This window comes from Macaca thibetana, chromosome 14, assembly GCF_024542745.1.
Source record: "Macaca thibetana thibetana isolate TM-01 chromosome 14, ASM2454274v1, whole genome shotgun sequence".
In the NCBI taxonomy this organism is placed as follows: Eukaryota; Metazoa; Chordata; class Mammalia; order Primates; family Cercopithecidae; genus Macaca; species Macaca thibetana.
The window spans coordinates 3249347-3264019 of record NC_065591.1 but is presented as its reverse complement, the minus strand read 5'-3'; the positions used below and the strand labels follow the sequence as shown (position 1 = coordinate 3264019).

The following is a 14673-nucleotide window of genomic DNA, read 5'->3' as shown; positions in this document are numbered from 1 at the left end:
TAATTTCTTCCAAGCGTTTTCTAGTTTTCATCCTTACATTTAGGTCTGTGATCTAGTTGAGTTACTTTTGTGTGTGGTGTGAGGAAGGGATTCAGTTTCATTCCTTTGCATGTGAATATCCAGTGGTCCTAGCACCATTTGCTGAAAGGATGATTCTTTCCCACATTGATTTAGCTTGGCACCCTTGTTGTAAATGTAGGATTTATTTCTGGACACTCAATTCTGTCCCACAGATCTTTTCTGTTTTTCCTTATGCTGGTCCCACACTGTCCTGATTATTATAACTTTGTGGGAAGGATTTTGGCTACTCTGAGCCTCTTGAATATCCATATGAATTTTGAGATCAGCTTGTCAATCTCTGGAGAAAAAAAAAAAGCTTGCATTTTGATGGAGATTGCATTGACACTGTAGATCAGTTTGGGGAGTTCTGCCATCTTAATCATAAGAACACTTTGGATCCATGAACATGGGACATGGAATGTCTTACTTATTTAAGTTGTCTCTAATTTTTTTTTTTTTTTTAGACAGTGTCTCACTCTGTTTCCCAGGCTGGAGTTGCAGTGGCGCAATCTCAGCTTACTGCAACTTCCGCCTCCCTGGCCCAAGCAATTCTCCTGCTTCAGCCTCCTGAGTAGCTGGGATTATGCATGTGCATCACCACGCCTTGCTAATATTTTGTATTTGTAGTAGAGATGGGGTTACACCATGTTGGGCGAAGCATGAGGCCTCAAACTCCTGGACTCAAGTAATCTGCCCACCTTGGCCTCCCAAAGTGCTGGGATTACAGGAGTGAGCCACTGCGCCCGGCCTCTAATGTCTTTCAACAATGTTTTTTTCTAGTTTTCAGAATTTAAGGTTGCACTTCTTTCGCCAAATGTATTTCAAAATATTTTATCATTTTTGATACTCTGGTGAATGGAGTTGTTTTAATAATTTCATGTGTAGGTTGTTCATTGCTACTTTATAGAGAAACACTGTTGATTTTTGCATATTGACCATATACCCTGCACCTTGTTGAGCTCATGTATTAGTGCTCAGAGCTTTTTAGTAACCTCCTTAAGATTCCGATTTACAGGGTCATGCCGTCGCAGCTAGAGAGAATTTCTGCCAAGCCTGATGATCCTAACCCAGGGCAGGCCCAGGCTGATCGACGTGTTTGTGTTACTAGTTTTTAACAACAAATGTTAAAAAGCAAAATAAAAAATCTTTTTTTAATAGAAAGAAGCTTATAGAATAAGAAAAAATATTTTTACAATTAGATCCATGACCCTCCAACTTCCTTAGGTCACAAGGATTTGCTCCTATAATTTCTTCCAACAGTTTTATCATTTAAGTCCTTATGTTTAGGTCTGTGAGCCAGTTAATTTTTGTGTGTGGCAGCTGACAGTGTATTTGTGTTTTAAGCTGTTATTATAAGAGTCAATTTTTTTTTTAATTAAAAAGTTTATAAGGTAAAGCTGAGCGCGGTGGCTCACGCCTGTAATCCCAGCACTTTGGGAGGCTGAGGTGGGCAAATCACTGAGGTCAGGTGTTCAAGACCAGCCTGGCCAACATGGTGAAACCCCATCTATACCAAAGAAATACAAGCAAAACAAAACAAACAAACAAAAAAAGTGTATAAGATATAAAGGTTACAATAAGCTAAGGTTAATTTATTATTGAAGGAAGAAAAATATATTTGTATTAATTGACTGTAGCCTAAGTTTACAGTGCTTAGACAGCCCAGAGTAGCATCCCAGGCCTTCCCATTCACCCACCACTCACTCCCTGACTCACCCAGAGCGGCTTCCAGTCCTGCAAGCTCCAGTCCTGGGAAGTGCCCTATGCAGGTGTCCCATCTTTTATCCTTTCTACTGTATTTTTACTGTCCCTTTTCTACATTTAGATACATAAATACTTAGCATTGTGTTAGACTGGCCCAGAGTATTCAGCACAGCAACATGCTGTGCCCGTGTGTAGCCAAGGAGCTCAGACTGTGCCATGGAGCATAGGCGTGTAGGAGGCTAGACCATCTGGATGTGTGTAAGTGCCTTGAGGATGTTCACAAGATGCAGTGGCCTGGCCGTGTGTTTCTCAGACCGTATCCCTGTCATTAAGTGATGCGTGCCTATCTTTCTTGACGATCCATTGATTTCTTTTCTTTTGTTTTGTTTTGTTTTTGAGATGGAGTTTTGCTCTTGTTGCCCAGGCTGACTGGAGTGCAGTGGTGCAATCTTTGCTCACCGCAACCTCCGCCTCCCGGGTTCAAGCAAGCAGTTCTCCTGCCTCAGCCTCCCAAGTAGCTGGGATTTACAGGCATGCGCCTCCATGCCCGGCTAATTTTGTATTTTTAGTAGAGACGGGATTTCTCCATGTTGGTCAGGCTGGTCTTGAACTCCTGACCTCAGGTGATGCGCCTGCCTCGGCCTCCCAAAGTGCTGGGTCTACAGACCCACCGCGCCTGGCCTCGCCATTGATTTCTGTAAAGTCACTAAGGTGTCTCTTTCATTACGGATTTTAGTTGAGTCTTCATTCTTTTTTCTTGGTCATTTTAGCTAAAGGTTTGTCAATTTTTTTTTTTTTTTGTCTTTCCAAGCATAACTTTTTGTTTTGTTGATTTTCTCTATTGTCTTTCATTAATTTCCCTCCAATCTCTGCCATTTCCTTCCTTGTGCTGGCTTTGGGTTTCATTTGCTCTTCTTTTTCTAGTATCCCAAGGTGGAAAGTTAGGTTATTGATTTGAGATCTTTTTCTTTTTTAAGGTAGGTGTTTACAGCTACAAGTTTCCCTCCTAGCACTGCATTCAGTGCCTCCCATACGTTTTGGTCTGTTGTGTCTTCATTTCATTTATCCAAGTATTTTCTGATTCCCTTGGTGACTTCTTCGTTGATCCATTGATTATTTAGGAATATGCTCTTTAATTTCCACGTATCTGTGAATTTCCAAAATTTTTGTTACTGAATTTGTACTTTTATTCCATTGTGGTGAGAAAGCACTTTGTATGACTTCCACATTTAAAGTTGTCTGAGGCCTCTCTCGTGGCCCAGCAGATGGTCTGGACTGGGAAGTGCCCCGTGTGCCCTTGGGAGGAAGGCGGGTTCCGCGGCCGCTGGGTGCAGCGCCCTGCAGCCGTGTGCCAGGCCTCCCTGCTTGACAGAGTTGTCTGTATCTTCCATTTCCTTGTTGATTTTTCATCTTAGTTGTTCTGTCCATTATTGAAAGTGGGGTATTGAAGTCTCCAGCTATTGTTGAATTGAAGGAATTAAATGTCACACTGGAAAATGCTCACTTCATGGGAAAGAAACCCGTCAATCAGCCGTTTGTGCACAACCCGTCAGGTGCTGGGGACGCCGTGGTGAGCAACACAGACGTGGCCTCTGCAGTGAAAACACTTAGAGTCCCCTGGAGGGATGGACAAGAAGGCCCAGCGATGGCTGTGGCCATACTGTCTAATGATGGCCCTGGGGTGTGGTAGGAATCCAGGGGAAATCGGAGCGGGTCTTGAACAATGGAAAGGGCCTGGGTTGTATGAGCCTCACGGTGAAATCGGCTCCTCTGAGCCTGGCTTGAGGCATTTGTTGCCTGGCGCTGTGATAGTGATACCAGCGGCACCTCATGGCCTCCAGCATGGCCCAGATTTCAGTGAGCCCCCAGTCCTCTTCTCTGAGTCCCCCACTCTTCAGGGCACGGGCTCAGGAGGGCAGCAGACAGGCTCCATCTGCTCCGTGTGCCACGCCTTCCTCGGATGATTTGTGGAGCTACTGTCACTAATGACCCGGTGGCTTAAAACAACAGGAATTTCTTCTCTCACAGATCCAGAGGCCAGGGTCTGGAATCAAGGTGTTGGCAGAGTCCTGGTCCCTCCGAAGGCTCTGGGGCAGTGGTCCCCAGTCTCTTGGCACCAGGGTTTCCTGGAAGACAACGTCTTCCACAAACAGAGGGTGGGAGATGGCTTTGGGATGAAACCGTTCCACTTCAGATCACCAGGTGGTAGATTCTCATAAGGGTCGTGCAACCTAGATCCCTCGCTTGTGCAGTTCACAGTAGGGCTCGCGCTCCTGTGAGAATCTATGCCACCGAGGATCTGATGGGAGGCGGAGTTCAGGCGATAATGCTCACTCACCCCTCCACTCACCTCCTGCTCTGCGATCCAGATCCTGACAGGCCAGGGACCAGTACCCATCCATGGTCTGGGGGTTGGTGACCGCTGCTCTAGGGGGTCCTTTCTTGCCTCTTGTATCTTCTGGGGACTCCAGGTGTTCCTTGGCTTGTGGCTGCATCACTTCATCCTTTGCTTCCTTCTTCCTGTGGCCTCCCGTTCTCCACGTGTCCTCCTGGCCCTTATGACATCCCAATGACATACGGGATGTCATTGGATGCAGGGCCCACCCCACATTCAGAGTCATCTCACCTTCAGATTCTTTACTTAATTACATCTGCAAAGACTTTTTATCTTTTTCTCTTTTCTTCTTTTTCTTTTCTTTTTTTTTTTTTTTAAGAGACAGGGTCTGGCTCTGTCACCCAGGCTGGAGTGTAGAGCCGTAATCTTGGCTCACTGCAGCCTCAATGTCCCGGGCTCAGGTGATCCTCCCACCTCAGCCCCCAAGTAGCTGGGACTGCAGGTGCACACACACCTCGACACCTAGCTAGTTTTTTACTTTTTGTAGAGACAAGGTCTTGCCATGTGAAACCCCTGGGCTCAAGCAGTCCTCCCACCTCGGCCTTCCAAAGCGCTGGGATTACAAGTGTGAGCCACCACGCCCGGCCTACGCTCTTTTTCCAAATAAAGTCACATCCCCAGGAACTGGGCCTTCAGACACGAGTGCTCTTGGTGAGCCACAGGTCACGCATTGCAGTCCTCCAAACCAAATGCCTGGTTCTTCGTTGCTGTTTTCCAAATGCTGCCTCCTTACTGGCTGACCAGCGATGGGGAGCAAAGCCCACCTCTGCTCCTGCCTCCCTGGGAGAGTCTCACCTCCTGAGTCTCTGGTCCCCAACTCCAAAAGAAGCTTTAGGCTGTCCTCCCGCTGTGACTTGCTGTCACTGTGGAACGGATTTTTGTCGTGCACAGGAAGATATGGGGATGACGTACGCAGAGCTCTCGGTCTATGGGAAACTCAGGAAGGTGGCCAAGATGGGGCCCTACAGTATGTTCTGCAAACTCCTCGGCATGTGGAGACACGTCTGCACCCCGAGACAGGTAAAGCCCGTGGGACATGTCACAGAGGGAGGCCAGTTAGGTAATGTCCCCTTTGCAGAGGCCGGTTTGACCTGCAGGAACAAGTAGACGACAGTGTGACCCTAACATAATAAAACTGTGTCTCACACAGTAACACTCTCCAGTTGTTTTTACCAACTTTGGTCTTCTGCTGGCCCAAAGTTAATCTGTGTGAGGCTCACCCACAGCCAGGTAAACATGACATGAAACAAGCCCTCCCTTTTCTTTGAGGGCAGAATGTAAACCTCAGGGTCAGAATAGTATTGCTTTTCTGCTAGTTGTGAGTCTTGCCTGGGCTGAAACCCACAAGCATGGTAGTCCCATGGAACCTCCTGGAAGCCTTGTGAAATAAATCTTCGCGGGATTTATCTCAGATCTCCCGAGTCAGCATGCCATAGCATCAGAGGCGGGGGACCCCATTTTCATAGCATCAGAGTCAGGGAGACCCCGTTTTCATAGCATCAGAGGCAGGGGGACCCCAGTTTCATAGCATCAGAGATGGGGGACCCCGTTTTCATAGCATCAGAGGCAGGGGGACCCCGGTTTCATAGCATCAGAGGCAGGAGGGCCCCGGTTTCATAGCATCAGGGGCGGGGGACCCTGTTTTCATAGCGTCAGAGGCAGGGGGACCCCGTTTTCATAGCGTCAGAGGCAGGGGGACCCCGTTTTCATAGCGTCCGAGGCGGGGGACCCCGTTTTCATAGCATCCGAGGCAGAGAGACCCCGTTTTCATAGCATCCGAGGCAGGGAGACCCCGTTTTCATAGCGTCCGAGGCGGGGGACCCCGTTTTCACAGCGTCCGAGGCAGAGAGACCCCGTTTTCATAGCGTCCGAGGCAGGGAGACCCCGTTTTCATAGCATCAGAGGCAGGGAGACCCAGTTTTCATAGCGTCAGAGGCGGGGGACCCCGTTTTCATAGCATCAGAGGCGGGGGACCCTGTTTTCATAGCATCAGAGTTAGGGGGATGCTGGTTTCATAGCTCGGCCAGCGCCCCCAGTGTGAGCCTGGGCATCCCCCATGCCTGCCACTGGGGAAGGTCCTGTGTGGGGAGTAACCCATTAACCGTTTGCTTGTGTGGTCCAGCATCGGAATTCCAGCCTGGGGTCTCTCCAGCTTTGCTAACATGAAGTTCGTGTGTCGCACGCCAACCAGGTCGCTGACAAAGTGAAGTGGTTTTTCACCAAGCACTCCATGAACAGACACAAGATGACCACGCTCACGCCCGCGTACCACGCCGAGAACTACAGCCCTGAGGACAACAGGTTTGATCTGCGACCGTTCCTGTACAACACGAGCTGGCCTTGGCAGTTTCGGTGCATAGAAAATCAGGTAAATCCAGCAGAAATGTTTCTTTCTCCATGTGTAGTGTCTGTAGAAGAAACGTGAGGTTATTTCCATGAAAGACTGAAAAACCTTCTTATATACACAGTGACTTTTTACTGTCCTCCTTTCTGCAAAGGGACACGTATGTTTAAAGTGTTTTTTAAATTTACTTTTCTCATGATGACAAATAAAAGTTCTGTATATTGATGGTATACAACATGACATTTCGATACGAGTGTCACGGTGGAATGGCTAAGTCAAGCTCTTTCACTGTACATGCCTTACCCCACATGCCTATTATTTGTGTGTGGTGAGAGCACTTAAAATCTACTGTTTCAGCAATTTTCCAATATTAACTACAGTCACCATGTTGTGCACTGGATCTGTTGAACTTACTTCTTTTGTGGCCTTTGACCAACATCTCCCCACCCAGCAGCCCCTGGTAGCCGCCATCGCACTCTCTGCTTCCACGAGATCCCCTTTTTGAGATTCCACAGATGACTCAGACCATGCAGTATTTGTCTTTCTCTGCCTGGCTTATTTCACTTAAGATGTTCGTCTAGGTTCATCCATATTGCTGCAAATGGCAGAATTTCCTTCTTTCCGAAGGCTGCATAGTTCTCCACTGTGTGTGTGCACATATTAGGGACGTTAGGTGATGACCGGAGATGATTTTGGTTATCACGACTGGGCTAGGGTCTGTGCTCCCAGCATCCTGTGGGTGAAGCCCAGGGATGCTGCTGAATGTCCTTCCACGTGCAGGACGGGCCCATCCCAACCCCACGCCTAGCAGAGAATTCTTTGTTCCACATGTTGGTGGCGCCAAGGTTGAGGAATGCTGATGTTTGGGGCCGGAAGGTGTTTGGGGCTGCATGGTTGTAAGGAAGAGATACTGTGTCTGGCTGATTTCTGTGGAATGGAACTTGCTGAAAGAGTGACTTAGAGCGTGGAAGGGAGGGCAGGGGTCACAGGGTCTGGAAAGCTGGGACTCAGGCCAGGTGGCTGCTGCCCTATATCCCCTGCTGTGGCTGGACGAGCCCATGCGCCACACGCTGTCTGGGCTGGATGCCAACCTGCTCTGCCATCCTTGAATCCCAGTGTCCCTGGGTCACCGGGCAGTGGAGTGGCCAAGCCTCGGGTGATGGGCCCTGTCATTCGGCCACCCAGGACAGGAGAGAGAGCTACCCCAGCTCTGGCCTCTGTAGTGGGCGGTGGGGGCTTGGCTCCCACCAAGATGCACTCGGGTGAGCTCCCCCAGATCAGGAAGGGGGTTCAGACGCTGTGCAGCCACAAGAGTGAAAACACGTAGGAACATCAGAGACAGATTCAGGTAAAGGTGGAAACACTGCCGTGCTGTCATCTGCGGTGACAGCTGTGCGTGTGCTGGACCCGCCCCTCCAGGCTTTTCCAGCGCACACTCCCAGCATCCGGTGGAGACTCTGGTAATTTACTTTTTCACCTCTGGGACTTGTGACCCGCTTTTGGTGTGTGCCAGTGTTTCGACAGCCCCAGAGTCTGTCCTCGCAGGGCTGTGGTGTCACAGGCCTCTCTTTCCAGGTGCTACAGCTCGAGAGGGCAGCGCCACAGTCCCTGGACAGCGTGGACTGAGGCCAGGTCCTTCCTGGAGGCCTCCTCTCCTCGGGGACCCCAGCGCCTCGTCACCAGCATTGCTGGAGCCAAGGGTAGGAGCCCAGAACAGCACGGCACATCAGCCGAGGAGGGAACTTTTCAGTCAAATTCCTCAAAAAGAGGCTGGAATAAAGCCTGGGCTTAAAAAGAGGCTGGAATCCAATGCATGTGGTTTTGACCTCCTGCCAGCGCGTGCTTCCCCGCGAACTCTGGCACTCTCTGACAGAAGCCGCCTGGGTAGGACAGGTCCAACCGCCGCCCTGTGTGGCATCTTTGCTGCAAGAACAAGAATGGTGGCTCCCGGGCAGGGAGGGGTATCATGAGCAGAAAATGAAGGAGAGAAGACTTCCTCTCCCACCCATATACACCTTCCTGTCCTGGGTTCCAGAAGGTTCTGGGGAGATGGTCCCCGCAGAGCTCTCTTCCTGGGAGTCTGGGGACTAGTCGGCCTTACTCCTGTCCTGTGGGAGAACCACCCCATCTGGGCATGGGGCAGGGGCGGGGCAGTGGCGGGGCCCTGTGGGTCCCCCTTCCTGTTCGTTTTCCTGCCATTCTGGGCACCTTTGTCTTTTTATGGAATGGGGTGAGGAGCGGCGCTTCCATCCTCTCCAGAGCTCCCCTTGGTCCTGGAACCCTCTCTCCAGGGTAGCCCCAGGGAGTCTCAGCCTCCCATCCTTGCAGGGTGAAGGTGAGATGAAGATGGGTGCACAGGCCAGAGCCTCCAGGAGGGTGGAGTGGGTTTGGGGTCTGTGCTGCCCACCAGGTGTCAGTCCTCTCTCTCCCCCATGCCCGGCCCCTCTGCCTGGAGCACTCCTGCTTCCCAGCCTCACCTAGAGCCCCACACCAAACCCAGGGCCCAGGCTGGGACACAGACCACAGCCGAGGGTGAATTTCCCAGGAAGCGACTGGGGGCCCTGGGCTGGGATACGGGGAGTGATCCTCCCACCATGCCGCCTCTGCGGGCCTGCGCGGCCTTTCTTCCCCTGTCCCCGCTCAGAGGCGGGTCTGCGCGGTCTTTCTTCCCCTGTCCCTGCTCTGTTTCCTCTCAATGTCCAGCTTTCCCTAAGCCGGGCTGTAGATTTCCCTCTGTCCTGGGCCACCAGGGAGCCTTCCAACTGTGATGTGCCCGGTACCGAGGTGGCCCCCAGCAGACCCTGTCCCTCCCAGTGTGCTGCCACTGGGGACGACCCCCAGGGGGTGGCTGCCCGAGGCCTCCTTGGTCCATCCTGGTCTCACCGTCTCTAGGTCGTAGCAGTACTAAGTGGCGTGATAGCAGAAAGTGGGGGGCACTCGGCAGGTGCTGTCGGGATAGCAGAAAGTGGGGGGCACTCAGCAGGTGCTGTTTGTATAGTAGAGAGTAGGGAGCACTTGGCAGGTGCTGTCTGGATAGCAGAGAGTGTGGAGCACTTGGCAGGTGCTGTCTGGATAGTAGAGAGTGGGGGGCACTCGGCAGGTGCTCTCTGGATAGTAGAGAGTGGGGGGCACTCGGCAGGTGCTCTCTGGATAGCAGAGAGTGGGGGGTACTCGGCAGGTGCTGTTGGGATAGCAGAAAGTGGGGGGTACTCGGCAGGTGCTGTTGGGATAGTAGAAAGTGGGGGGCACTCGGCAGGTGCTGTTGGGATAGTAGAAAGTGGGGGGCACTCGGCAGGTGCTGTCAGGATAGCAGAAAGTTGGGGGCATTCAGCAGGTGCTGTCGGGATAGTAGAAAGTGGCGGGCACTCAGCAGGTGCTGTTTGTATAGTAGAAAGTGGGGGGCACTCGACAGGTGCTGTCTGAATAGCAGAGAGTGAGGAGCACTTGGCAGGTGCTGTCTGGATAGCAGAGGGGGTGTGCACTCGGCAGGTGCTGTCTAGGAATGCTAGACAGGCAAGGGAAGAACGCCTCAAGTGAGCATGCGCACAACTCCAGTAAACACACTGCGCATGCTCCCCCCCCAAGCGCCGGCAGCCACTGTGCATATGGATAGCGCTCCCCGAGGGAGGAATCCGGGAACCGTAATGCCAGACCCCGGAAGCATGCCGACCCCATGTCAAAAGGTCAAACCACGCACCTGACTCTCAAGTAGCCTGCTGGGCCCTCTTCCAAATTTACTTTCCTTCCTTTCGTTCCTGCTCTAAAGCTTTTTAATAAACGTCCACTCCTGCTCTAAAACTCGCCTCAGTCCCATGCCCCTCAGTGGAATTCTGTCTTCTGAGGAGACGAGAATTGAGGCTGCCGCAGACCCCTATGGATTCGCCACCGGTAACAGGAGGTGAAACCAAGAAGAAATATGGCAGGTATGGTGTTTTCTCCTTTACTCTCCCACCGTAACAATCATCGACACAAGATTTCTGTGACCAAACATGGGTTTTATTTCCCCCTCACACTAAGCAGTGGACGCCAGCTGGGTATCCTCTAATTCAGTTCTGACACCATCTACCCAGAGAAAGCATCACGTCCCGCACATTGAGAGCTCAGTTCCCAAGACTGCACACCCCGCCACCGCCACACACACACACACAAAACAGTCGCAAGTCCGGGCCTCCAGAACCTCTGACCTACCAGCTTCAAGTTGGGGTTCCCATGACCCCCTCATTAAGCTCACAGAACTCAGGGAAATGCTCGTGTTTAGCAGTGTATTATAAAGGATATTGCAAAGACTATAGATGAAGAGCCACGTACGGTGAGGCACAAGGGGAGGGGTGCCGAGCTTCCATGATCTCCCCAGGCTCCACCCCCTAGGACCCTCCCTGCATTCAGCTACCCAGAAAAGCTCTCTGAACCCAGTCCTCTTGGGTTTTTTTTTTTTTTTTTTTTTTTTTTTTTTTTGAGACAGAGTCTGGCTCTGTTGCCCAGGCTGGAGTGCAGTGGAATGATCTCGGCTCACTGCAACCTCTGCCTCCTGGGTTCAAGCAATTCTCCTGCCTCAGCCTCCCTAGTAGCTGAGACTACAAGCACGTGCCACCACGCCTGGCCAATTTTTTGTATTTTTAGTAAAGACGGGGTTTCACTGTGTTAGCCAGGATGGTCTCGATCTCCTGACCTCGTGGTCCGCCCACCTCGGCCTTCCAAAGTGCTGGGATTACAAGCGTGAGCCACCATTCCCCGGCCCCTCTTGGGTTCTCATGGAAGCTTTGTGCCATCACCATTCCTTCCCCCAGGGCATGGGGTAGGTAGGGATTACTGTCTCATGGGAGGGTCTCAAGACCCACAGTCAACAAGGCAAGGGACCATCAGAGTAGAAGGAGAGCAGGAGGACACCAGAGGCTGCCCCTGAGGCTTAAAACATTCAATAGTCTATTAGGTTGCTGCAAAAGTAATTACAATAATTTTTGCACCAAACTAGTAACAAAAGACTCACCAAGTCTGTGGAAGTTATCAGCTAGGAACCATGGACAAAAAATATCACAACACCAAAACAGTGTAAAGTGCTATGTATACACAAGCTATTCAGTGCAGTAGAGTCCCATCTCACAGCGGCTGGGCTTCCAAAAATTAGCTTACCATCATGCCTGGCTAATTTTTGTATTTTTAGTAGAGACAGGGTTTCACCATGTTGGCCAGGCTGGTCTCGAACTCCTGACCTCAGGTGATGTGCCCGCCTCAGCTTCCCAAAGTGCTGGGATTACAGGCATGAGCCCCCGCGCCCCGCCCATTCAAAATCTTAAATCCACAGAGGTCATTCTCTAATTGCTCCACTTACACTCAAATACATTTTGATGACAGCATGCATTATGCTATAAGTATTTTACAGAAAATGTAAATTTTTTTAGTTACCATAAACTCTCCTAAAAAATTATTTCAAAATACATTTTCTCTTAAGACATTTCAAAATTTGACATTTCTTAAAACAGTGCTTACCATATACAACCCACTGGTATTAATGCTTTTACTATTCAAACTAATGTTATAGTAACCACACTGTGTGAGGACTTAATAACATCTACCTTTTACAAATAAATCCAGACAGTGCTAACTGACCGATTGAATCTTCTGACCTGCAGACAGTGCACGCCTCTTGTCCCAATTAAGTGATCCAAGTGTATTCATGGCTATAAATGACCTCAAACACTCCAGTGAAAAGCCATTTCTCACCACATTAGAAAATTCCAAACCTCTCATCAGAACCTGCAAAGTGCTATGTGGAGCGATGTGGGGTGGGGAAAACAGTGAGAAAGGTGTAGCCGTAAGACAGGCAAAGAAGGGCTGTGATCAATGCATAGTTAGAGATGAACAAAAAGAGACGGCAGAGAGCTGGAGATTATTAGAAAATAAAACAAGCAAATTCCTCTTCATAAGTTCAGAGAAGGCCAGTTGTGTAGCCTGGGAGCAGATGTCCTCTCTCCACATGCAAAATTAATACCATTTCTTCACCATGGATGTTTTCAGTCTCTAACTTGAAAACACAAACTTGCTTCAACAGAATTATTTACTTCTAATTATAAAAAATGTTATTCACCCTAGCACTATATTTGTTTACTTCTTTTACATATCAAAATAACCCAATAACTTACAAAGCATCCCCAGTGTTTACCTGAACAAACTGGCCCGATAATGTAAATATACCCAACGATATCAATTATATAAAGTAAAAGAACAATAACTAAAGAAAAATTGGCTTAAATTGGGTTCTTTAAATGAAATAACTAAATAAAATGTATGAGTTATATAAAATATTACTTAGTACACTCATTGTGAAATTGCTCACATCTGAAAATGATTTGGGGAGCATCACTAAGGTTTATGTAAATTCTTCTTCTCATCCCTGGGCAGGGGATGGAAATAATGCTGCATGAACAATGGGATAGGAACATTTGATGTGAGGTCCAGCATGAACAAGAGGCAAGTAAAAACAGAGGGTTTGCATGAGGAGATTCTGAACCAGGAGCCAGAATATTTTACAGAAATGAATTCAATACAAAGGAAAGAACAGAGATTTCTTTCACCATCTTTGAGGTTTATAGTTTTCTATAGTAAATAATCATGTCTATTAAAATTATCTGTTTTATCCAATCCTGCTGTTTTCTTTGTTGTCTGTACCTTCAAACTAGGTAGACACCAACACTCATACAAACACAATTACTTGCTCCATAATTCTCTTAAACCTAAAGTTCATCTTTATTGCATTTGCTTTGTTCTTTTTTTTTTTTTTTTTTTTTTTTTTTTTTTGAGACAAGGGCTTGCTTTGCTGCCCTGGCTGGAGTGCAGTGGCATGATCATAGCTCACTGCGGCCTTGATCTCCCAGGCTCACATGGTCCTTCCACCTCAGCCTTCTGAGTAGCTGGGACTGAAAGTGTGCACCACCACTCCCAGCTAATTTTTAAAAAATCTATAGTAGAGACAAGGTCTCACTATGTTGCCCAGACTGTTCCCAAACTTTTCACCTCAAGTGATCCTCTTATCTTGGCCTCCCAAAATGCTGGGATTACAGATGTGAGTCCCCATGCTCAGCGTAGTTTATCTTTACAGTAATATATTTGTATATTTAACTCTATGTGAATCAAAACTAAAACTCTGTATGTGTTTTGTCAGGGCAGAATAGTTGTACATCCAACAAAAAATATAGGAAAACAATTAAAATACTCAGAAATGTATGTATTTTATTTAACCTCCTGTATAATCTTTCTTATAGCAATAATGATGACTCTGTGGTTACAAAAAAAGTATAAAAAACTATGGGAACAATATTCTTCAAATTACTTGCAGTTAAAAAGTCACTGGGAATAGAGATCACCGGAGATGCTATTCCACTATGCCACCCAATAGCATATTGTTACCACCTGTTATCAACACCCTTGAGTAAGATGGAATTGGTTTTTGGTAGGATAACACTTTATTTCATGAACTTAACACATTTAACACAATTGTATTTAATTAAAAGCAAATTAAGTTCACACAGAATCTTATAAAACATTTAAAAATTTATGGTATATTACCTTCATGAAATACTGGTAAAACCAATGATTTATAAAATTCAAAATGGTTCCCTCTTCCTATAATGCAGAAGAATCTTCCTACCTCATGAACCACTTACAAGTAAGTAAGACAACCACAAAGAGCCTCTTGATCAAGATGTTATTCACGCATCTTACATTTCAGAGCCTTTCGCCTTTCATGGACCAGTGTATCAGTGATGCACACCTAATGTAAAGGAATTTCTCATATTTCTGATGCAACAATAAGAATTGACTGTGTGTTTTCACATCAGAACTAGAAATGAAGACACAGCATCAATTGAGAGTTGAATTACATCAATATTCACTTTTCAAAATACTTAGCATTCTTTCAATGCAAAAAAGTACATTTAGAATATATAACTACTAAAAATCAATCTCATCCTCTTTTTTTGGAGATAGAGTCTAGCTCTGTCACTCAGGCTGGAGTGCAGTGGTACGATCTTGGCTCACTGCAACTTCTGCCTCCCAGGCTCAAGCAGTTCTCCCGCCTCAGCCTCCGGAGTAGCTGGAATTACAGGCGCGCACACCCAGCTAATTAATGATCTGTTTTAAGTCTAGATGAGTCTGTAGACTCAACACTCTGATT

At 48.1% G+C, this 14673-nt stretch overlaps 1 protein-coding gene across 2 annotated transcripts in view; it reads left to right on the top strand.

Annotated features, from left to right (window-relative positions):
- The window catches only part of NADSYN1 (NAD synthetase 1), a 559458-nt gene extending 551158 nt beyond the window's left edge, over positions 1-8300 (top strand). For both annotated transcript variants that reach the window (XM_050758181.1, XM_050758182.1), the window contains 3 exons: positions 5051-5179; positions 6351-6527; positions 8079-8300. In XM_050758181.1, the coding sequence (XP_050614138.1) occupies positions 5051-5179; positions 6351-6527; positions 8079-8129 (357 nt within the window). In that variant the 3' untranslated portion in view covers positions 8130-8300. The remainder of the gene's footprint in view (positions 1-5050; positions 5180-6350; positions 6528-8078) is intronic.
- The last annotated feature ends 6373 nt before the right edge of the window (positions 8301-14673 follow it).